This window comes from Rhineura floridana, chromosome 4, assembly GCF_030035675.1.
Source record: "Rhineura floridana isolate rRhiFlo1 chromosome 4, rRhiFlo1.hap2, whole genome shotgun sequence".
In the NCBI taxonomy this organism is placed as follows: domain Eukaryota; kingdom Metazoa; phylum Chordata; class Lepidosauria; order Squamata; family Rhineuridae; genus Rhineura; species Rhineura floridana.
Window position 1 is genome coordinate 190,917,984 of NC_084483.1, and position 24,018 is coordinate 190,942,001.

The 24,018-nt window shown below is 42.1% G+C and overlaps 1 protein-coding gene across 1 annotated transcript in view; it reads right to left on the reverse strand.

The window, feature by feature from the left end:
- FBXO11 (F-box protein 11) overlaps nucleotides 1–24,018 on the reverse strand; it is a 113,722-nt gene that overhangs the window by 27,313 nt on the left and 62,391 nt on the right. Inside the window, exons 4-11 of the mRNA XM_061625646.1 lie at nucleotides 13,070–13,214; nucleotides 10,498–10,627; nucleotides 7,470–7,553; nucleotides 7,252–7,384; nucleotides 3,355–3,461; nucleotides 3,155–3,266; nucleotides 2,129–2,235; nucleotides 1,875–2,012 (exon numbers count right to left, since the gene is read on the reverse strand). Coding sequence (XP_061481630.1) covers nucleotides 1,875–2,012; nucleotides 2,129–2,235; nucleotides 3,155–3,266; nucleotides 3,355–3,461; nucleotides 7,252–7,384; nucleotides 7,470–7,553; nucleotides 10,498–10,627; nucleotides 13,070–13,214 — 956 coding nt within the window. The remainder of the gene's footprint in view (nucleotides 1–1,874; nucleotides 2,013–2,128; nucleotides 2,236–3,154; nucleotides 3,267–3,354; nucleotides 3,462–7,251; nucleotides 7,385–7,469; nucleotides 7,554–10,497; nucleotides 10,628–13,069; nucleotides 13,215–24,018) is intronic.

Here is a 24,018-nt window from a genome sequence, read left to right on the forward strand (position 1 = left end):
AGAAGCAGGAGAATAACAAGCTGAAAATAAAGCATGAAGAATCTTCCTACAATTGGAATACTGTGAATGGGAAGTAAGAAAACAGAAAATTCTTAAATACAAAGTACTGTATGCACAGAGGAGGAGCATGATGTTCCCAGTTCTAAAAACATGTAGAAAGGGGAAGAACACTGCAAGCATGGGCATGTGGTTTTCTATTTGATGTGCATGCATTTGGAAGAACCCCACAGTTGCAGAAGCCCAGCACAGCTGTGAAGATGTTCTCCATCAACCTCTTCAGTTTGAAATGTGGAACTGGAAAGTAGAGATTGACGGCCCGGAAAAATTCAGGGAAAAAACAGGTTTTCTCCGGGGAGTTTCTGAAGCCTTTTGCTTTTTTTCCCAAAAATTGAAAAAAATGAAGAAAAAAAGGATTATGGAATGTTTTATTTTAGCATGAATAAAATGTTTCATTGAATCTTGGTCCCCCCTTTTTCTCAGTTCTTCTTATGAGAATGGATGCTTTATGACACTGTGGAGGACTAGCAGAGACATAATTTTCTTTGTTATTAATGTTGATGGTTTCTTCTGTTTTTTTTTAATTGTTTTTTGCCTGCTCCTCATAAACTGGCAAAACGAAATTAGTTCCTTACAGTTCAGGTGTTCCTTACAGTTCAGGAGCTTGTAGCTCCATTTGTTACAAAAAAAAGTGAAAACTTAAAAAGTAAATTCAATTTGTAATAATTGTTTGAATAAAATGTATATACCAAATATGACAATTTTATGCCAAACCAACTTGTACATCATTACATTTTATATTCCTGAAGTAACAAAGTGACCTTCAATCTGTAAAAAGTGCTAATACTGCATTTTTTCCATTTTTCTGAAATTTTCCATTTTTTTCCAAAAACCCCCCAGAAAAAAAAGTTTTTTTCCATGGCTTCAAAATTTCCAGAAATTTTACATCTCTACTGGAGAGGAGGGAAATTACTTTGTTTCTGGGAGGCACTTAAGAGCACTATGGCAGCCCAGCACGCAAACAACCCGTTCCAGACTCTTTCTGGAGAGGATGGGGCAGGCTTAGGCTTGTCTGGATGTTTGGCTGCAAAATGCACAGAGCACCTCCAGTGTCCACTATCAGAGTGACTACATCCAGCCTTTGTTTCAAGGGTGAAAGGCTCAGGCATGTTATGCCACTAACCAGGTAGGCACTCCAAGTCTCTCTGCCATCCAGTGCCGAGGCAGCCAGCCCCAGAGGAAGGGACTTCCCAGTAACTGAGTGATGCTTCTGAGCATAGCGCTACTGCAGGAACTGTCCCCACTCCTTCTCAAGCTGAGGTTTCCTCAGCACCATCACCTGAAGATGATGGATTGCTGACCATGGAGTGGGGTGAACAATTTGTAATGTGGTTTTAAGACCAAATTCCAAGCCTTCACAATGGTGAAGGAAAGGGTGCCAGCTAAAGTGTTTGACATATGAAGGTTAGCTGGGGGAGCATGACGATCAAAATTTCAGTGGCCTGCTTTTGCGAGGAGGTATTGTCTTTCCCCTTTAGGTACAGAAAAATTGACACCGAGTTCCTACTGTGCCCAACAGCTGATACACATAAACCAACCAGGCAACAGAGAAAGACATAAACATAGGTGAGAGAATCCACTACAACCATGGTTGGTACAGCTTTAAAATTACCTCTGCACTGGGTCTTGGTCTCAATAGTCTCCAGTGTACACCTTTATATGTATTTGAGTACTAAAGCACAACAGAAACCATCACACTGGAGACAAAAGGACAAACTAAAACAGCTTTAACATTCACAAATGCTCACTTTTTCCACTGGCATATGCAACCCCATCCCCTCCAGTCATCTGTCCTCAAAAGGAAAAATATATATTACCATGCCATGGTCAAATGTAAAAACACCAACATCACGCCCGTGATGAATATGATTCCGTCTGATAATAGGGTTTCCGTGGTTTTTAACCCAAATCCCAGCTAATGCATTATTAGAGATCTCATTGTCCTCATATATTCCCTAAAAAAAAATCAGAAAATTATTATGAATTTAAGACAGATCAGGTGATTTCATTTTTGCAAGGTGAATAAGGGAAGATTGAAAAAGCAGGGGGGGGGGAAGGAAAAGGATGTTACCTGTGCATGATCTGTAATGTACAGTCCAACATTTTCACAATCGCTAATGTTGCAATGCTTGATAGTGGGACAAGCTCCTTGGCCACTAACACAGACTGCAGAACCAACTGGAGAGGAAGCATTTTCATTTTAAAAACTGTGATTAGTCTACAATTTGCATCATCCACTAAAAGAACTTTAGTACCTTGGCTAGGCTCCTGCCAATTATCACATATTTCACTAGAAAGTAGGGGTGTGCAGGCGCTTCAGATGAATCCCAAGCCAAAGCAGAGTGCTTCGGAGGGATTCTGTACTTGTCTCAAGCCAAAGCGGCGAGACTACTATGCCTGCAAGTTTCATATTCTTGTTAAAAGAAAAAAAGAACTAGAGTTTTTATTTCTCAATAGTGAATGGGGCAAGGGGGGAGGGGGAGATGAAGCCTCATTTTTTTCTGAAGCCCCTTGCCCTCTGGGCAGTGTCTGAAGTCCTTTGGACCAAGGCAGACCATTTTCCAGAGCTGAGTTGAATCTTGTGGTTGGTGCGCATCCCCTGCTACAAAGTCAGCTAATTCATCACCTCATTTGCTCACAGTTTCGAAATGTAGAAACTCACCTTTCTTAAGAACATCTTGAAAGACAAGGTACAGGGCAGCAGTCGGTAACCATAAGTTATCAGTTAAGGTTTACAGGGAATGGGCAAAGTGGTGGGAGGACAAAGTACTACCCAAAGAAGTCAAAGATGTTAATGTAGCACTTTTACACTATAAGGAATTTAAGTTTTGTTACTTTGATATCACTACAGCAGCAAGCAAAGTAGTTCTGAAAACAACTTGCCACTTTCTAATAGTGCACATCTTAAGAATAACCTCAGCCAAACTTTTTTTTGAAATTATGTTCAACTTTTGCACATCTGCCACTTTATTTATTTATATACCGCCCCATAGCCGAAGCTCTCTGGGCAGTTTACAGCAATTAAAAACAAATTTACAAATTTAAAAAAACATTTTTTAAAAAACAGTTTGTGACAGTTTAAACAGAAATTACTAACCTGTACAAGTACTTCGAATAATACAATGGTCTATAATTGGGCTGCAGTTGACTGTAATCTCTAAGCAGTGATGGGCATTGTGATGTTGTGCAGATTTATCATCAGGGTTAAACTGAAAGTAAATACAATAAAACTCTTTATAAGCCATTCATTTCTTGCAGTAATTTCAACTTTTAAGTGTTTGCCTCCATGTTTCTTACCCTGATTGTCATATAACCAACATAAGCATCCTCAGATCCCTCCATGAAGACAAAGGTTGAATCTCTTGTGTTTTCTATAATGACTTTATCTGCCACTTTCCCAGGTGCTGTAAAAATATATTTTAATTTAAAAATTAATTACTGCAGGCTGAAAATACACACTGCATCTCCAACACAAAATATAATTACATTGTTCCAACAATAAGCTTTATGCTTCCATTGTGACTCAAGACAACATCTCAATGCTGACATTCAATCTCAGATTCAGTAAATTTTCTAAGAAATTGAAACCCTGTCTGTTAAGCTTAAATCCAACATTCACAAATCCGATTCCACCTCCCAATATTTAGACAGAAACATTTCTTCAGTAAATATCAAATGTGATTTCTAGAACAATATTTGTGCATTTGCTAAAGATTCTGCTATAATGTTATACTTTAAATTAGAATAACAGAATTCTAGAATCAGGAAATACCTTGGTCATCTAGTCCAACCGCACTTTCAAGGCAGTTTGTTCCACTGTCAAATATCTCTAATAATTGGCAAGTTTCTCCTAATGTCTAGCCAAAGAGTTATATTCAATGTAGCGCTAAGGAGAATGGTCCATCAGAGCAAGGATTTCTCTTTGCATGATGGAATGTTTCTACCCTCTCCTCCCCCCATGCACCCCCTAAATCTGTTCTGGAGGTCCCTCCAACCCTCCAAGGCAGATCTGAGGATGGAGAAGGGAGAGGAGAGGCAAAGTCCTATTACACTAACACTAATCCTTGTGCTAGCATAAATAGTTCTTGAATACCACCCAAAATATGCTTCTTTGCCAGTTTTACCATTCTTTTTAGTCTGCCCCCGGAGTAAGAGAAAACAAGTTGGTCAAGTGTCCTTCAGATATTTGAAGACAGCTATCTTCTCTTCTCCAGGCTAAACTTGTCTAACCCTTTCAAACATTCTTCACAGGACTTGATTTCCTGATTCTGGCCACCCTCCTCTGGATGTGCTCTACTTTGTAAATGTTCTTCTTAAAATGTGGCATCCACAACTGGACACAATATATATGTGGTATTCATGATTGTACTATAGAATCATATAATTTGGGAAATCTACATATATACAATACAACACTATTTTCACATGGAACATTATAGAGGCTCACTGAATTGTTTGCCCAAGATGAAGACATTATTTGTTCAATATAGTGTCGAGAAGGTGGTGTCTGTTTCTGTTTTTAATTTTAAGTATCCTAAAACAATACTAAATTTATTGAAATTAGATTTCATGCTATGTAATGGTGCTCTATTTATTTAAAACATTTTTATACTGCCCTTCATTAAAAAGTCTGTTAGTTTACAACACATAATCATTAGTATTTACTAGTATTCAAACCATCCATTTAGTTGAAAAAGTATGTTGACTTCTTCAACCAAAAACATGTGTGCTATTCTTGAGAAGCCAGCAGGGGGAGCACAAAGTCACTATCAAACATTCTTGTTTTGATCACAGCAATGCAACTTTGCAAACTTAGGTATCTGTTAGAATGAAAGGGCACAGAGGCCAGATTCCATATAGAAAAAAAATATTTTGTGCAGCTTTAGAATGTCTCTTGATACTTCACAACCTGGACTGCTGTAAGCAAAGTAGTTATGTTATAGCACTCTGCCATTAACTCCCTTAAACAAGGCTTGAGCAACAGTACTAAATAGTGTCAAGAGAATATACAGAGCAGGAAGCAAAACAAAATATCCATAGGACTAGCACTTCATCTCTAAAAGCCGGTCTTGGTCACCATGCTCTACTTTCTCAAGGGAACAAATATTTAGAAAACACATATTCCATCTACCCTTTCATTTCCTGTGAGAAACTCTGTTAAGACAATGTTTACTCAGTTATTTTGTTTCTGATAATTACTTTGCTTTCAGATGTTCAGCTGGTTAAAAAAAAATCAAGAGAAGATACTGCTTCCATTTTTAGTGATTCAACAGGGCTCTATTTTATTCCTCATCTGCACTTTACATGAAACCACTTGGAAAGGTGATCCAGAGATTTGGACTGGGGCATCATCAATATGCGGGTGATACCCAGCCCTCTCTTCCCCACTTTCATCAAACTCAGGTGAGACAGTGGGCGTTTTTAATCAGTGCCTGGGTGTGGTAATCAACTGCATGGGGGCTCATAAGCTGAGACTGAATCCAAACAAGATAGAGATACTATTAGGGGGTGGTTCATCTGCCCAGCTGAGTGGTGTCCAACCTGTTTCGGATGGGGTTCACTTCCCCCAAGGGATCAGGTTTGTTGTCTGACTGTGCTCTTGGATCCAGCATTATTTGCTGAAAGCACAGATGGTTTCAGTGTCTCACAGCATCTTGTATCAGCTTAGGCTGATATACCAGCTACATCTGGACAGAGATAGCCTAGCAAGATTTATGCACACTGTAACTATTTTTTTGGATGACTGAGGTGTTATACATGGGGCTGCCTTTAATAATGGTCCAGAAACTTCAGCTGGTCAGAAATAGGGCAGCAAAACTGGTAACAGGGACTGGTCAATATGTTCATTTTACACTACTACTTTGCCACCTGCACTGGCTTCCTGTTCATTTCTGGACCCAATTCAAAGTTCTGGTATTAACCATAATTATCAAAATAAGTTTTTAGAGAGATGGGCCTTGTTTATACAATTTTGGAACGATAAGGTGACATGAAATGGTCCCATTTATTTATTTTAATTTACAAATAAATAAAACAGAACCAGCCAGCTACTTCAAAACAGCTGTGTGATTATTTAAATAATGCATTAAAAAGAAATATGTATACACACGGATAGGAAAAAACTAAAATAAATACTAGAGTTCTCTCTCAAGGAAAGAGCTCTTTAGCTGACAAAGCTTGAGGATGGGAGAAAAATGAGCAAAGAAGTCTGTCATTCTCCCTCTACCCATTATTACTGGGCAACACACTTGGACTCCAGATTCTTAGTAAATTGTAGCCCAGCTAATGGTGGAGCTACTTTACTTCTGCTGTCATCTAACTGAAGAAAATTTTTCTATTAATATTGCTTCTGTACAAGAAATTGCTCAAGTAATTACAAATCTTGTTACCATATTAGATACACACCTGATGCAGCTTTAATCATCACTATAAATAGAAGAACAAATATATTAGCTGTAGCCCAGCATTCATTCTGGTTGGACAAATGTTCTGTACTTTCTGACCTTTATCTAAGCAAACACTGAGAGCAAGTTTTCACTATGATCCTTGGGGCTAAACAAGTTACCCACCAGTCAACCACAGCAGGAGTGAGGAAACTTTTTGGCTCCATGGACCAGATCTTTATCAGGACTAGCCTCGTGGGCCAAATTTAACAGCTGGGTGGGGCCACCCACCTGTCAATCACATGATGTCATTACGGTGGACATGTTTTGGGGAGAAAGGGCCTCAGAGGCCAAAGGGACTCCCTGAAGGGCCATTATTGGCCCGGAGACTGAAGGTTCCCTACCTCTGAACTAGAGAGTGATATATAAGGAAGTCCTCTAAGTTGTAGTATGCTACAGCTCTTGGTAATATCTTGGATAAGACATGACAATTGTTCGATGGAAATAAAGCACATGGATATTTGTTTTTCTGTTTGCATTAGTAACATTCTTTCTAGCCAGGGGAAATGCAGAGTTATTCCACCACTTTTTCTGACGTATTAAAGTCTGACACACATATTGGAACAATGGTATCTTTTTATTGGACCAGTGAATAGTTTGAATATACTGTTCCCCTCCCCCCACCCCCAAAAAAAATCCCTAAAAAGAGCTCTGTGGAGCTCCTTTTCCTTCCCTGCTGCTATCTGGAAATGTTCAAGAGAAAAGAAAATTTTAGTTACTTATACTACAACATAGTTTTCAAATTTAATACCTGCACCAATCATGGTGATTGGAGATTCAATATATATCCATTCATCCGTGTATATGCCAGAGTGAACAAAGATAAGTCCATCAAAGTGAGCTTCTTGAACCCCACCTAATGCATCTTCAATGGTATCATAATACTAGAAGAAAGCAAAGAGGAGTTATAGGACAAATAGCCACAGAAAAAACATGCCAATATTCAATTCAAGTGATTTAGAAACATACCAACATATTTTCTCTTCCTTTATATCTTGCTGGGTTACTGTAGAAATGTTCGGCAAATCCTGGCTTTACATGAGCTCCTTTATACTGAAAATGGGAAAAAGCATTTTGAGATTTGCTTACAGTAAAGCATGACCTGTGAGTTACATTTAAACAGAAAGAGCCAGGGGGGCAAGTGTAACATTGCAAAGCTCCTGAAAAGAGTTCAGGACACTGGCATTAACCACGCTCAGTAGGTGGATCTGGATTCCAAGATCTGTTGCTTGCTTCAAGTACAACTGAAAAAGCTGTAATATCGCCCAGGGGCTGGGGGTGGAGTTGAAGCTTATTTAAAACATTGCCTTCTACTCAAATCTGGGCAGTGTTTATTCCTTTTATTTCTATATGGTGAACCTCATTCCACAAGATAGCAATGAACCTCCGGCACATTTGTCAAGAAGCAGGATGAGACATGCCCAATAGGATGAGTAGATCCACCAAGTTTTTGTATACTGCAGGTTCAGAAATCTTAGCATATCTTCTTTTTCCCTTCAGATACTCAATCTCTGTTATAACCTGGTTCAAGGCTCATCTCCTCACTCAGTGATTTGAGCGACTTCTGTCTCAGAAATTATACTTTTTGTCTTCTTGATCCTAATTATAGACAACTCAGTGACAATCTGTATTCTGTCCCACCTTCCCACAGTGACTCTGGACAGTAGTGATAGTGTTCTGCACTAAGCCTGAACCACTCTATGCTGTATCAGATGGCATGACAAGCCAGCGTCTGGCTTGTTTCATCTGCATTGCTGCTGCAGCAGAAGAGGAGTGCCTTGGAAATTTTTGAACAGCATGCACCAGCACAGTGTTTATTCACATTAAACCAAGGTTTGTTTTAGATTGTGGTTTAATATGGTTTGAGAATCAAGCCAATGCCTCATCCATGAGGAAGAGAAAGATTGCTAAAGACAGTTGTACATTTTGAAGCATGAGGAGTCTTATGACAGAAGAATAACAAGGTAGAAGAGGACTGCAACTGAACTTGTATAATAATAATAATAATAAATTTAATTTTTGTGTCGCCTATCTGGCCGAAACCACTCTAGGCGACGTACAACATTAAATTCAACAATACATAATAATACAATACATAATAAAATACAATGCAGTCAACAATAACCATTTTAAAAAGCGGCAGTACAGGGCCATCAATAGACAATTTTAAAACAATATAAAGAAATTAGCCCACCCCGGGGACCCCAAAGGCCTGTCCAAAGAGCCATGTTTTTAAGGCTCGGCGAAATGTATCTAGGGAAGGGGCATGGCGAAGATCGAACGGGAGGGAGTTCCAGAGAGTGGGGGCCGCCACTGAGAATGCCCTCTCTCTAGTCCCCACCAACCTAGCTGTTTTCGTTGGTGGGACGGAGAGAAGGCCCTGTGTGGCTGATCTGGTCGGGTGGCTTAGTTGGTGGTACTGGAGGTGCTCCTTCAGGTAAACTGGGCCGAGACCGTATAGGGATTTAAAGGTTAAGACCAACACCTTGAATTGGGCCCAGAAAACAACTGGAAGCCAATGTAGATGAAATAACACCGGCGTGATGTGATCACGGCTGCAGCTGTTTGTAAGCAGGCGTGCCGCCGCATTCTGCACCAGTTGTAGTTTCCGGACCGTTTTCAAGGGTAACCCCACGTAGAGCGCATTGCAGTAGTCTAATCGAGAGGTGACCAGGGCATGTACCACCAGTGGGAGCTGATGAATAGGAAGGTAGGGTTTCAACCTCCGTATGAGGTGTAGTTGATACCAAGCTGCCCGGCTCACTGCCGAAATCTGAGCCTCCATAGACAGCTTGGAATCAAGAACAACCCCGAGGCTGCGGACCTGATCCTTCAGGGGCAATGTTACCCCATTAAGATTCAGGTCAGCAACACCCAACCTTCCCCTGTCACCCACAAGTAGCACCTCGGTCTTATCAGGATTGAGCTTCAGCCTGTTTCTTCCCATCCACCCACTCACGGATTCCAGCCACTTGGACAAGGTCTCTACAGCCAACTCGGTGAAGATTTAAAGGAGAGATAGAGCTGCGTGTCATCAGCATATTGGTGACACCGCAGCCCAAAACTCCTGATGATAGCTCCCAGCAGTTTTACATAGATGTTAAATAGCATGGGAGAGAGGATAGAACCCTGTGGTACTCCACAAGTGAGGGGCCAAGGGTCTGAAACCTCATCTCCCAATGCTACCTGTTGATGCCTGTCAGAGAGAAAGGAACAGAACCACTGTAAAACAGTGCCTCCTATTCCTAATCCCCCCAGGCGATCTAATAGGATACCGTGGTCAACGGTATCAAAAGCCGCTGGGAGATCCAGGAGGACAAGAAAGGTGAATTCTCCCCTGTCTAATGCCCTCCTCATATCATCTACCAGAGCGACCAAGGCTGTTTCAGTACCATGTCCAGTCCTGAAACCCGATTGGTATGGATCTAAATAATCCGTTTCATCCAAATGTGCTGACAACTGGTTAGCCACCACTCGCTCAATGATCTTCCCCAAAAATGGCAAATTCGAAATGGGGCGAAAGTTGTTCAAAACTTGGGGATCCAAGGAGAACTTTTTTAGAATGGGTTTTATAATTGCCTCCTTGAGGGCCGGTGGCATTACACCCTCCTTCAAGGATGCATTTACCATGGGAAAATAAGGGCAGATTAGAGGGGGAAGTATAGTTGGCACAGAAAGCTAAGGAACCTTAGATGTAATTAACTTGATAACATGATAGGCTGATGTTAAAGGCTCCTGCTGGGAGGAAGGCTGGGATATAAATCAAATAATAAATAAATAAATGAAGCTATCACATTGGCAGGAGTAAACTGGGATCTCAGTGGAGACCCTCTTGTTGAAATGGGAAAAGCAGCAGGAGTGTTCCAAATGTTCAGCGGACCAGCAGAGGAAAATAAAAGGGGGGAATTGCCACATATCTCCCCTCCACCCTCCTTTAGCATTTAAGACATTTAAAAACATTTTATATAGTAAGGAAGCTTTAAAAAGACATTTATACCAGTTGCTGAAAGCTTTCCTTCCAGGGATTTGGGTGCTCATACTCTTCTGGATTAATCTGATAAAATTTACCAGGTTCAGGGTGCATCATTGGACGTGTATACTCAAATACTTCCATGTAGAGTCGTTTCCTAAACAAGGACACCCAGAATAATAAGTGTGAATATACTTTAACAGAACAAAGGTATAAACCAGATGGATCAAAAATTACATGAAACAATTTAGAAACTTAAAAGTGGTACTTCCAATAATGCTCACGTTCTTGCTAACTGTGCCTATTTTCCATTGAATACAGAAGACAAGCAAAGAGAGCTATACATTTTCAACAAGTTGGGGATTATCACTTAAGGGAAAACTAGAGTAACAATGTTTCCAGATGTACATTTGTAAGCACCTAGGTGTGAGTAAAGGTTTAAGCATATGCATAATAGCACAGAAGGATTTTGCTGAAAGGGATTGAACTTATTTTTTCTCACTCTGTGATTTCTTCAGAAGAAAAATCGCATCCTTGTATACAAGCAAACTGCATGCTCCATTTAGCATTCTAAACTGTATCCATCGATACTTGACCAAGCCATATTCCAGGGATGGGGAACCTGTAGTCCTCCAGATGTTGGACTCCAACTCCAATCAACCCTAGCCAATATGGTCAATGATCACAGGAGCTGTAGTCCAGGAACATCTGGAGGGCTGCAAGTTCCCCACATCTGCCTTATACTCAACACATATATAATGGTGTATGAAAGACCACATTCTGCAAGCATATATGAATGTGCATGTTTCTGGCTGCTACTGGAAGTTGCCCCCTTTCCCCAATCAAGGTTTGAAGAGGTAATCACACTTGCACACCTCATAATTCTGCCCACATGCGGCTTGGCTTGCTCTATGCTGGAACTCCTTAAGCATGTCAGTATGGCACATTTATTACCGTATTTATGTGACAGGTGAAGCCTGTTCTATTATCAAAGGCTTTTAGCAGCATCTGATCCGCCTTTTCAAGTATCTGCTCACTTTTTTTGTGTTTTGTTATAATCCCTTCTGATTTGTTATTTTTATTATTTTTATCCTTGCCCTGCCTGTTGCTGTTTTTGTTTTTATTATGCTACTTTATTAGCTGGCTTGAAGCATTCATAAAACAACAGGATATACATCCTAAGTTGAAGATGTTTTTCTATTCTATCTCCATTACAAGGTAAACAGGTTTTGCCTATTTAGTGGGAAATGACCCTTTTTAGACTTTTCCAATCATTATCCTGTCTTGGCTACCTATGTGCCAAATGTTAACCTTCTGTTGGCCTTAAAGTACCTTAATCATATGGATGGTACTGGACTACAGGCCTTCAAACATTTCAAGTTTCTAATTATGCAATAAAAAGGAACATCAGCTTGAAAAAACTCAATTTCCATTCATAATGTTAACGTCAATTATAACAGAAAGAAAAATCTGTCTCTCTTGCCTCCATGCTTTTATTTTATGTGCAACCACTCCCGCTAAAAACAGGAGGCTACTCATATGAGCCCTGCTTACCAAAAAGGTAACAACTGAAAGAAAAAAGGCTACAGTAGCCAAATGGTTGTTTATATATCAGTATCAAAATACATGGTGCTTTTCTGAGTAGTCTAAGGAGAGCTCCTTGACCTGTGGAGCATACAGTCTTGAGTTGTGACACCAGGAGAAACAACAAACCAGGATGGGGTGAAAATCAAGCGTAACAGAAACAGGGGAATAAAAGTAACATGGGATGGTTAAATATACATTCTCTTCATCAGTAAACCCAAATGAAGGTAATAAATGTATTTTAAATTGTACATGCTTGATTATGGAGGTTTCAGTAGGGAGAAGCTGGCAAGAAATGGTATAGTGGCAGGGAGAAGAGCATAATATATATATAATGATTTACAAGGCTTTGAGCATAACTGCTTAACTGGGGGTACTGGGGAAAAAATGAGAGACAAGCAGAAACTCCACTTTGTGAATGCAAACATCTGCAGATAACATCCACAAATTATTAAGTATTTTTTCTAGTTGTGAGGGCACAAATCAGCTGTGTCAGCTGCCAGCAAGGGAAGACTTGCCTCTGTCATGGGCTGAGTGAATCCAAGTTGCTTGGCCTCACTCCCTTAGCTCACTTCACTCGGCTCTGCTGCCCAGTAGGCGATGGCTGAAGGACAACACCAAGACCGACCAAGGATGGGGGCAGGAAGCACCACCTGCATAATCCTGTCACCAGGGACATCATGCTATCCCTGATACCAGACTTCATTTCTATTGAATCTTTTGTAAGATGCTTTGAGAGTCTCTTGGGACTTTAGAGTAGGATTTATAGTATCTAAATAAATAAAATTGCAAGATGGCAGATTGCAAGAACATAGCCTATATGACCAGAATCAAAATAGATGGCATGTGTAACAGACAAACAATAGTGCCATTTCAGGTACGTGCAACAGAAATGCAATCCAAGTACCTGTTTTCATTCAAGAGAATTAGAAAACCTAACCAGGAATTCATTTTTTCTATTGTGCCTCGCATATGTAATATACTCCAGGATAATCAAGAATACCTTTTCACTTACCACAAAATTGGATCATTAGCCAGCTCACTGAAGCGCTTACATACACAAGCTGCTCTACAAAGATCTTGCTCCAGCAAGTAAGAGAAGATTTTCAAAACCACTTCATCAGGCAACTTCTCTTGAAGATATTGTTCCGCAGGTGCTGCTATTAAATATAAAATATGAACAAACTGATGTTCATAACCTGTCTGGGTATTTTCACCAAAATAGATAATGGACTTTCATTTTCTCTAAAAAAATCAAATGAATTGGCTGAAACAGATCTAATTAAGCAGAAGTTCAACAAAAATCATTCAAGGTTTCTCTTTAAATATCCACATTTCATTTTCTAAAAAAAAAGTTAGGTTTGCAAGCTTTAATCAGTTTGGTAGATTAATCAACTAAACGTTTAGCAATACATTTCTGTCTTTGGGTTACTTTAATGAGATACGGATGTGCCAGAACACAAAACTGCTGTAGTGTATTTTCACTGGTGCAACGGTACTGTTGTATCCCCAGAATGGTGTATTAGTGTAAATTTATGCTAGCACAAGGGGCAAAAATAGGAGGCAAGAGGGAGCAGATCTTAGAATCTCTTGCTCAAAGGTTTGCCCCACTTCTTACACATAATATTGTGCCTACAAAACAGATGGCTTAAGTAAAAATGGTCCAACTGGAGAGCCCCAGACACAGCAGAGGACAGGGTGCTGATCAGACAGTCAGTCATGGCACAGTATCAGAGATAGGCAAGTCTCAGCATGATAATGTAACCTACTGTCAAGATATACAATGCTGGACTGTCCCCACAGGACAAAATGGAGATAAGTAAAGATTAAGGTGATGGTGAAAGGATACTTTGTGCAAAATGCTCCTTTGACATAACAACAAACAGCCAAGGATAGGGAGCACAGCAAATAATCCGATTCCTCACGTCCTCTGCTTTCTGAGCATCCTTACACAAATGGTTACTAAGAACCTTAAGTCCACTCCTGCAATGGGGGTGGGGTGGGATGCAAGACACCCCACATAGGAGGAGCACCATGAGGAGAGGCCATTCCACAAAGCTCCTCGAGAACATCCTACATCTCTTCTGTGCCTCCCAGTCCGCCCCCCAACATGTGCAGAAACTATGGGTATCTTCTCCAACCTCTCTACAATATGGGAAAACAATCTACCAACTTTACAACCATCCCTTATACAGTTTACTCCACAGTTTGTATCAGTGCCTGCCTGCACGAAGGGGGTCCTGTTGACCAAAGATCCAGCACAGGTAATGTAATGGTGATGGCAACAGGGACATAGCCATCTGTGTTGGTGAAGACTCAAGTATTCATATTTACTCACTGCTAATGATAAGTGGTGTGTTCTTGCTTACAGGATAACATCCAGATACATGGAAGCACAACATCCTGTAGCTAGACACAGAGATACAATGCAAGTCCCTGTACTGGAAGAGTATTATCTTAAAGTGTCAGTGGCCCAGGTCACATGTAATGCTAAGTAAAAAAAAATGGCTATGAACCATGAACTTGGAGCAAAAATCACACCCAATTCCGTATTTTCACTGGTCTTGGTAGACAATCAAGTTTCTACGTTTGTCACAATCCTTTCTCCCACAACTATGGGAGGGGAGGGATCTTGTCTAAAATCACAATGAATGTCCAGTATGTTTGGGGGGAGAAGAGCCCCTGACTGAGTTGGGATGGGGTATGGGTGTTTCTCCCTGTCGTACTAAGAGAGCAGCAGGAAGACTTGATGCTTTCCAGATGTCTACTAAGTCAGAATGGAGAGAGTGTCCTTTAGGTTCTCGGCAATTCCAAGAACTCACCTGAACCTACACTCTCTTCACGTTAAAAGATGCATTCACCAATGAGAATGTACCATTGGTATCACCTGAAGGGTGATTTTCTCAGGTGTTCCGACATCACGTGGGATATAGAGCCATCTAGCATCTGAAGGCAAGAATGGATCGAAGTCAAAACCTGGGGCATCAAGCCCCTCCCACTCCAGTTCATTCGTGATGAGACCTAAATGAGAGATATCTGTGAAGACAAAACAGGCCAACAGGCCTAACAGCAAGGAAACACTGTCCCAAATAATAAGCCCAAATCACAAGCGATTTAACAATTCCAAAAGGGTCTTGACTTGGCTAAATAGTATAAACAGTATAACTCTGAAGAGGTGATAATTTGCAAGGTATCAAAAACCCCAATAGCCTCCAACAGGGAGGGCCATGATGTCGGACCACCTGAGAAAATCACCCTTCAGGTGATACCAATGGTACATTTTCCTCAGGTGGTCCGACATCACGTGGGATGTACCAAAGCAGCCCCTAATAGGGAGGGACCACCCCTGAATACTTATCATAAAGAACCTGCTGTAACACATGCCTCCCGAAGGAGGCATCAGCAGAAGCGTAACAGTCTATCTTATAATGTCTTATGAAAGAATTTGGGATAGACCATACAGCCACTCTGCAAATCTCTGCCAGAGGGACATTGGTTGCGAAAGCAGCTGTAGTAGCTGCTGACCTAGTTGAATGTGCCGTTATGTTACGAGGCACTGGCAGCTGAAGGGACTCATAGGCCAATGCAATACAGGCACGCAACCAACAAAATAAAGTTGAACTGGCAACAAGTCCAGTACGGGGCTATCAGGACCAGATGGGCCAGTTCGCGTCGCAGCTTCCTGAGGGTCCTGCTCAGTAGCAGTATTGGGGGAAAGGCATATAGGAGGCCTGCTGGCCACTGAGTCAACAGTGCATCTACCGATTCCGCATTCGTGTCCAGATACCTGGAGAAGTAGCAAGGTAGCTGGTAATTGTGACTGGAGGCAAACAGGTCCACTGAGATGATGCCGAACCGTCGTTGGAGAAGGCTGAACACCGTGGGGTGAAGCTTCCATTCTCCCGGGATCACTTGTTGTCTGCTGAGCCAGTCGGCCGCAATGTTTAAAACACCACTGAGATGTTCTGCTCTCAGTGACATTAGATGTATTTTGGCCCAGTTGAAGAGTTGAGACGCCTCCATCTGGAGGCACTGTGACCTGGTTCCCCCTTGCCTGTTCAGATGTGATTTCACACAGGTATTGTCAGTGCGAATCAGTACATGGCCCAGAAGGAACAGAGGTTGAAAATGCCGAAGAGGCAGATGGACCGCTCTCAGTTCCAGCCAGTTGATATTCTGACTTGCTTCTGTGCTGGACCAAACCCCCTGAACATATTGAGAATTGCAGTGGGGCCCCCATCCGGACAGACTGGCATCTGTCGTTAGCACAGTTCTGTCTGGTTCTCGGAATGGGATTCCCATTCTGCCTTGGAATCGTTGTCTGTTCCAGGTTCCTCTGGAGGGATGGAAATCGGAAGATTGATAATCGCAGCCCCGACCCGCAGGCCGCGCTCCTCAAAAGGGCTGAAAGGAGCGGTATGGGGTGAAACGTCTAAACGGCCTACTATCCTCCCTCTTGGATGTGGCCAACACTGGTTTTCGGCTGTCCTTAGGGTCTACCAGGACTGCCTTGAGGGCTCCTTCTCCAAAAAGTAATGACCCAGAGAAAGGCACCCTTGACAAGTTGCCAGCATCCCAGTGCCTGAGCCAAAGTGTACACCGAGCTACCACCTGTGAAGCCAGGGCTCGCGCTCCCACCTGAGTGGCATCTAACGTGGCATCGGCCACAAATGCTGCAGTCTTATGTAATTTTACCAGGCCTTTTCTAAGCTTAACAGGGTCTGGACTGGGATCATCCAAGAGTTCGTCCAGCCACATCATAGATGCTCTTGAAAAGATGGAAGCTGCAGCCGACGCCTGAATAGTGAAAGCGGTAGCTTCGTGATTTTTACGAAGGGCGTAGTCCATGCGGCGTTCAAAGGGGTCTTTTAGTTGTGAGTCCCCTTGTTTGGGCAGGAGCGATCGCGAAATCAAACTAGAGACCGGCTCGTCGATGCCTGGGACATGCAGACGATTCATAAAGTCCAGGTCCAGTGCATAGAGCCTTTTAGCCATAAGAGAAAAGCGGCGTGCCTGCAGCGGGTGATCCAACTCTTCCTTGGCCAGTTTGCCAATGGGGTCTGGCACAGGAAGGTAATGATCGGTTGATTTTTATTTATTTTATTTTATTTATTTATTTTGTTGCATTTATATACCGCCCATAGCAAGTAGCTCTCAGGGCGGTAAACAGCATAGGGTAAAATACATACATCATAATAGTAAAATCACAAAACATATACAACACAAAAAAAGTACAATTAGACAAAATGTAAGAAAATAAAAGGATTAGTATGATAAGATTAAAGCTAAAAAGATTAAAATGATTAAAATGCCTGGGAGCATAAAAAGGTCTTTACCTGGCGCCGAAGACTTGAGGACTTTGGCCCCTTTGATAGGAGGAGTGGTGGATTCAGGCTGTGTAGTCTGAAGACCTAACGTGCCCAGCACTCTACGAGCGAGGGGAAGAAAGTTAGCCGCATCAAATAGGCGATATGAGGTGTCCTCCTCGAATTCTGCCTCGTCGCTCCACTCATCTCCCTCGGCCTGAAGAGAATACTCTGGATTCTCCAAACCAGGAATCTCATCTCCAATCCTGCCTCCAACAACATCAAATGGGTTGGGTGAGGGGGGAGGTACCGCATCAGTACAGCCACATGGAGCTGGAGCACAGGAAAGTCGCTGCTCACTGTGCTGGAGCAATGGAGCTGTTTGGGCTCTCGACTGCTCATGTGATAAGAAGATCAGCATATCCTTTAACTGCAAAAGGAATTCAGGAGATAACAGCAGTCCTAGTAAAGAGGCAGGTGATTGCCCCAGTAGAGGCACAGCAGGCTGTTGAGGTACGACTGTAGGGGGCTCACTGGACTGATGTGGCAAACTGGATTGAGAGGGGCAGACCAAGGGCTGGTCAGGAAAACCCTCGAAGTCATCCTCAGACAATCCAACTGGGGAGCGAAAGAGGGCTGTCAATTGTTCTTGGTTAGCAGCCTCAGAATGCGGAACGGAAATGTAACATGTTCGCTTAGTGGCACTGTGGCTAGACAGGTGTTTAGTTTTAGCCATGGCCTTGGAGTGAAGTCTGGGCAGTTTTTGCTTGGCAGACTTGTGATGCAAGGTCTTGCAGGGTTTCTTTACCGCAGACGAATGTGCCTCTGGGTGTTGATCCGCCATTCTGAGCGCCCAGAGATGCGGGGTATATATATATATATATATCACCAACACATGCACAGAGGTGGGGGTGCGGTGTGGCAAGGGACTATCACCAACACATGGTATATATAACACCAACACACACACAGGGGTGGGGGGTGCGGTGTGGCGACGGACTATCTCCAACACACACACAGAGGTGAGGGGTGCGGTGTGGCGAGGTATTTTAGTACACGCCCACAGGTGGGGGAGAATGTACAGTTCCAATATGCAACTGCTGCGCAGATAAGTCCCAATGAAAATACGTCGTGTGGGGAAAGAGCTTAGTACACGCCCATAAGTGGGGGAATGTACAGCACCAAATGCCAGGAAGTGTAGAAACACTGTTGTAGGAAGAAGCTTTGAGGATTTTAAAAACTTGGAGAGAGTGCCTAAATAACTGTACAGTCAAACAAGAAGAACAGAAAAGGTGGGGCAAACAAAATGGCGCCCACGAAAAGGGCGGGAAACTTGAAATCAAAATGGCAGCTGGGAAGAAGGAGCAATGGCGGGCAGGCAAGGGTTCCTTGAGCGCTAAAGGCCTGAAATGGCCGCGCAGGTACCATGCAAACAGCTAAGGGAGGAGGAGCAAGGGCGAGCTCCAAGAGCAGCCTGTAAAAAATAAAGCGCCGCCACCGCCTGAGGAGTGGTAGGGAAAGCTGCAGCCGCAGGCTCCCGGTGAGGCTACGACGCATACAAGCGCCACCCGAACCTGGAGCAAAAAGCAAGCCCCCGCTGTCAAGCAAGCTGGGGGTAAAAATTAGCTAAAGGAGCCGCAGGAGCGAGCTCCAAACGGCGCTTGGCAAAAAGAGACCGCAGCCTACCACCACAGCCAAACACCAGCAGCCGTCGTCAATTAAGCTGGAGGCAAAAGTTGCTAAAGGAGCCACAGCAGCGGCTCCCAGAGAGGTAAAACAAAAAACAGTAAAAAACAAAACGACCGCCGCCTGGAAGGGAGGCAGTGGCAAGGAGGAGAAAGGGTTGAAGAGAGAGCCGCAGCCGCTGCTCTCAGCTAAGGCTTGTCTCACAGAGACTGGAGCCCAAAGGGGGAACGGCAGCCGCCGGAGCCCCCAACAAAGAGACTGAATGGGGGAAGCACAAAAATGAGTCAAAAAATAAAATCCGCCCAACAAACGTCCCAGACAATACAAAAGGGAGGTGAAGGAGGGAAGGGAACGAAAGGAAAGATCACACACTCCATCACAAATGTAGCTATACGCTATAGAAGATCCAAACGCCTCGAACGAATGAAGGCAAGAATGAACTGGAGTGGGAGGGGCTTGATGCCGCAGGTTTTGACTTTGATCCATTCTTGCCTTCGGACGGTAGATGGCGCTATATCCCACATGATGTCGGACCACCTGAGGAAAAGCTTGCAACTGTATTTGTGGACCTTTTATTCTAAATTTATGTCCTCCAACTGTCAGTTTCCAATTATGAATATATACAAATAGGACAGTACAGACATTTATTTTCTCTCTCATTCAGGAACACTACATTTATCAAAAATTACTAGCCTTTGCTTCTGAAAACTCATATGCACATTTACTCAAAAGCAAGTCCTACTTGTCCAATGGTCCTTTCTTCCAAAGAAGCATACATAAGATTGCAGCTTTCAAGTAATCTTCCTTTGCATTGCTATAACATGTCTTTAGACTTGTGTCTAAACAGATCACAACTAGTAATGGAGTACATGACTAAATGGTTTTGGATTATACCCCTGGCCTTATTAAGATTCTGTTTTGCTGCAAACTAGTATTTTGTTATAAAACACGCAGTTTAAAAGTATGCTTGTTTGGGAAACGTATGAAATTCAAAATGGGAAACCTGATTTAAATTAGCCTCTTTCAGATTTCAATCACTCCACCCTGCAGCCCTACTTAATCAATTTACTTTTCATTCTGTAAACAACGGCTTGGATTCTGAGTTGCCCTTCTGCCCATCAAAGGCTCTCTGATCCAGCCAAGACTCCTGCTGCTGGAACAAAGGGCAATTTTCATGTATTCCCACTTCTCCCTAAATCCTGTGCCACCTCCTATGATGTTCCAGAGACCCCCAACCATGCAGAGCAAGGGGGGGAACGCATAGGGAGAATCAGCCAAAATTGCCTCCTTCCCCCATCTGTAACTGTGACTGTTCCATGAAAGGAGTCTTACTTATGGAATCTGAGGATCCAAGCCAGAATATTTGCACTTCTCAACTAAAATTAGCAGAATCACCTCTTCTGACATATTTAAATACACATAAATTTTAATTGCTCTTTAAGGGAGAAAGCACCTTAAGGTTGATACTTAATTATTAAAGAAGAGTGCTTTAAAGAGTGCCTTATAGTCCAATCCTAAACACGTGTGGAAATCCCAAATTCACTGAAACACAAGCTGCAATCCTCCTATATAAATGTACGGGAAGTCCCACTGAACCCAACAGGACTTATTTCTGTGTAAACACATATAATGGATTGTGCGTCTCTAATAAGCATTTAGGACTGCGGCCTTGTTTCTTTAATTTTCTTCCACAGAAGTTTGGTTAACTTTCAGAAACATAAAAGATACTTGGCATAATATAAGGAAATTGATTAAAATTCATGTCAGCTTTTATATCCCTTACTTTGCTGTTTAATACTCTCAAAATAAAATTTTCTAGATTCCCCAATATCCACAGAGATTGGGCTAAAAGTCAATGAAGGTATTCTCCGATGTTTATGCTGATTCTTAGTGAGCCGAGATGCATGTCAAAATCTTAGCATGGGTCAAATCTGACCATTTCACATGTTCAGTTTCTGTGCGCGCAAAAGATTCAGAAGAAACTATTAAGATATAGAATGGAAGTGACGGAGCAGCACTGCTTAGTTTAGGCCTTACACTCCAGTGACTCCCTGCAGTCTGGCATGAAGTCTCTCCTTTGATTTCCCTCCCCCTTTTTGGGGGGGGAGCCATGTTAGCCTCCCCAGTGGGATGTTTCCTGTTTCCATAGCAACCCAAGAGAGAGATAATCTACAGCCTGAACAGTAGGCTATGGAATTATTCCTTAGGAAGAGTTTAACTTTTTGTAACTATATGTATCAAAACAGGTTTTTATTGTTCTACCAAAACATTTCAGCTTCCGCCTTCATCAGCTGCTAACATACAAATGCTGTTACCCAGGTGGCAGTTATACAGCCTTGAGGATGGAATGCTCAGAGGGGCTTCATTTGCAGGAGCTAAGTAGTGGTGGTACTGTCCTCCAGGTTAAGGCCATGTGGTGCCAATGTGTCCAGAGAGTAAATCCAAAAATTCTCCCTTTTAGTCAATGCTGCTGGATCTGTTGGCATCTCTATAGCTGTTATAGAAAAGCCCAAAGGCTGTGACCCTCAATGTTGAAATGTTTTGCAACTGGTTGCTCCATTTGTCAACACACACACACACACACACACGCGCGCGCGCACGCAAATCAACTCAAGAAAACTGACTTTATATTATTGTATGAAGATGTTTCACAGGAATCACCACCATCCTAGTTAAAACAAGATGTTTTCAGGGAGTACCTGGCATGACTGTCAGGAAAACACAGTGTTAAGTACTTGCAGTAAACAAAATAAAAAATCATAAACATGACAAAAATATGGATATTACTAAAGGCTGCATGGAAGCTTTCAATATCAGAGTGTGATTGAGATTCAACTGTACTTTTAATAATTGACTTTCACTGTGGAATTCTTCTGAATTTTTCAAATACAGTTTATTGAGCTGAAAACCAGTTCATATGTGTAGGAAAAGCACACCCAATCTCCCTCTGCCATACGTGAAGCAGCAACCATCAGCTGCTTCAAACATTTTGTACAGCCTTATCCTTTTGCCTAGGCTTTCCCAACCCATAAGGTGAGACCCTGTTTTTATGTGTCTGAATCTCTTAATTCCAGTTTTGATGTTTTTAATATCCTTTTATGCTGCTGTTTTATTGGTGTCAGGTTGTTTTTTGTTTTAATATTGTTTGCTTTTAAAATTCACACAGCTTACACATTTTTAAAATATTAAGCTTTTATATAAATTTATTTATTTATTAAATTTATATACCGCCCAACTAGCAATAGCTCTTATTATAATGCTTTTATAAGTACATAAATAAAATATATCACGTCAGATTGCAGGTAGCTTATCATGTTTCGTTGCTGTCCTACATAAATCAACTCACTACAAGTGGAAATTAAGTATGTCAAGGCCGTGACCAGACTAAAATCCTTCATAACACACTAGCTTTCCAGATACAAGGATTTCATTCACATAGGAGTCCCCCCCCCCACAGCCTGCAGTTAGAAGCAACACAGTTCACATTCCATTTCTTTATTGTTTATTTGGAGTATTTATATCCCATCTACTATCCGCAGTTTTTGAGGAAGCTTACAATTCTCCTTAGAATCCAACACCACAAACAAGAGTTACTAGCTAGGGAGGGCCAAAAGTGTATACAAGTTTCCCCCTCTATCAGGGAAGGGAAGCCTGTGGCCCTCCAGATGTTGTTCGACTCCCAGCAAAGCCAATGGTTGGGAAGATGGAAACTGTAGTGCAACATCTGGAGGTCCACAGGGGTTCCCCACCCATCCTAGATCCATCTGCTTCTCTGCTTTTTAATCTCTGAGCTATGGTAGATCTGTGATGAAACGGCTGTTGGAGCAGCCATATATTAGTCGCTCACAGGGTGAGACTTCCTCACCTGGGCTGCTGATGGTGTTTCTTGCAGCTTCTGTCTCCTGGTGACAAATGCAAGAGTCACCAAGGGAGCAAATGTCTGTACAAACCTCACTCCAGTCCTTATTGTTGTTATGTGCCTTCAAGTCAATTACGACTTATGGCAACCCTATGAATCAGTGACCTCCAAGAGTATCTTGTCATGAACCACCCTGTTCAGATCTTGTAAGTTCAGGTCTGTGGCTTCCTTTATGGAATCAATCCATCTCTTGTTTGGCCTTCCTCTTTTTCTACTCCCTTCTGTTTTTCCCAGCATTATTGTCTTTTCTAGTGAATCGTGTCTTCTCATTATGTGTCCACGGTATGACAACCTCAGTTTCATCATTTTAGCTGCTAGTGACTGTTCTAGTTTAATTTGTTCTATCACCCAATTATTTGTCTTTTTCGCAGTCCATGATATGTGCAAAGCTGTCCTCCAACAAATGTTCCAATTGTCACTCTCCTTTTGAATGTATCTCTGGTCCACAGCCTATCTCAGAAGAAAATGGGTGCTGGAGCAGCTAGGCATTAATCCTTCAGAGCGTGCTCTGAGGTAGTCTTTGATGTCACACTGGCCACCAAGGTGAGAGTTTCATCCAATAAACAGGTGACACATGCCTAAATCTCACTGATATTAATGGGATTTGAGAACGTAACTGTACACAATATTGCCCATTATTCTCAGCGTGAGTGAGATATGTGCTTTTGCTAGAAGATGCTTGAGTCTTTTATACATATATTTGGTAACTCCCTGTGTATTCTTCCTTCTGGATTTTCAGAGGTAAGGCTTAGAAATATGTTATTTTTAACTAAATACTCTAAGAAGGATTGTTAGTTATATATTTTCAGGATCAACAAGAGGACAATTAGTATGAATGCAACTTTTTCCATCACAAACGTTACTTTCAAATAAATAGAAAGGCTCAGAAACAGTTTCTTAACAACAAGCACCCTTGATGGCTCAGACCTGGCTATTAAGACACACTGGAGTAAAATACTTAATGACAAGAAAGAAATGGGCAAGAGCCAAAGGTGCACTTTATGAGATCTAGAACCCAACTGCTGGGAAAGCATGCCAAAGCAATCTTCTTTC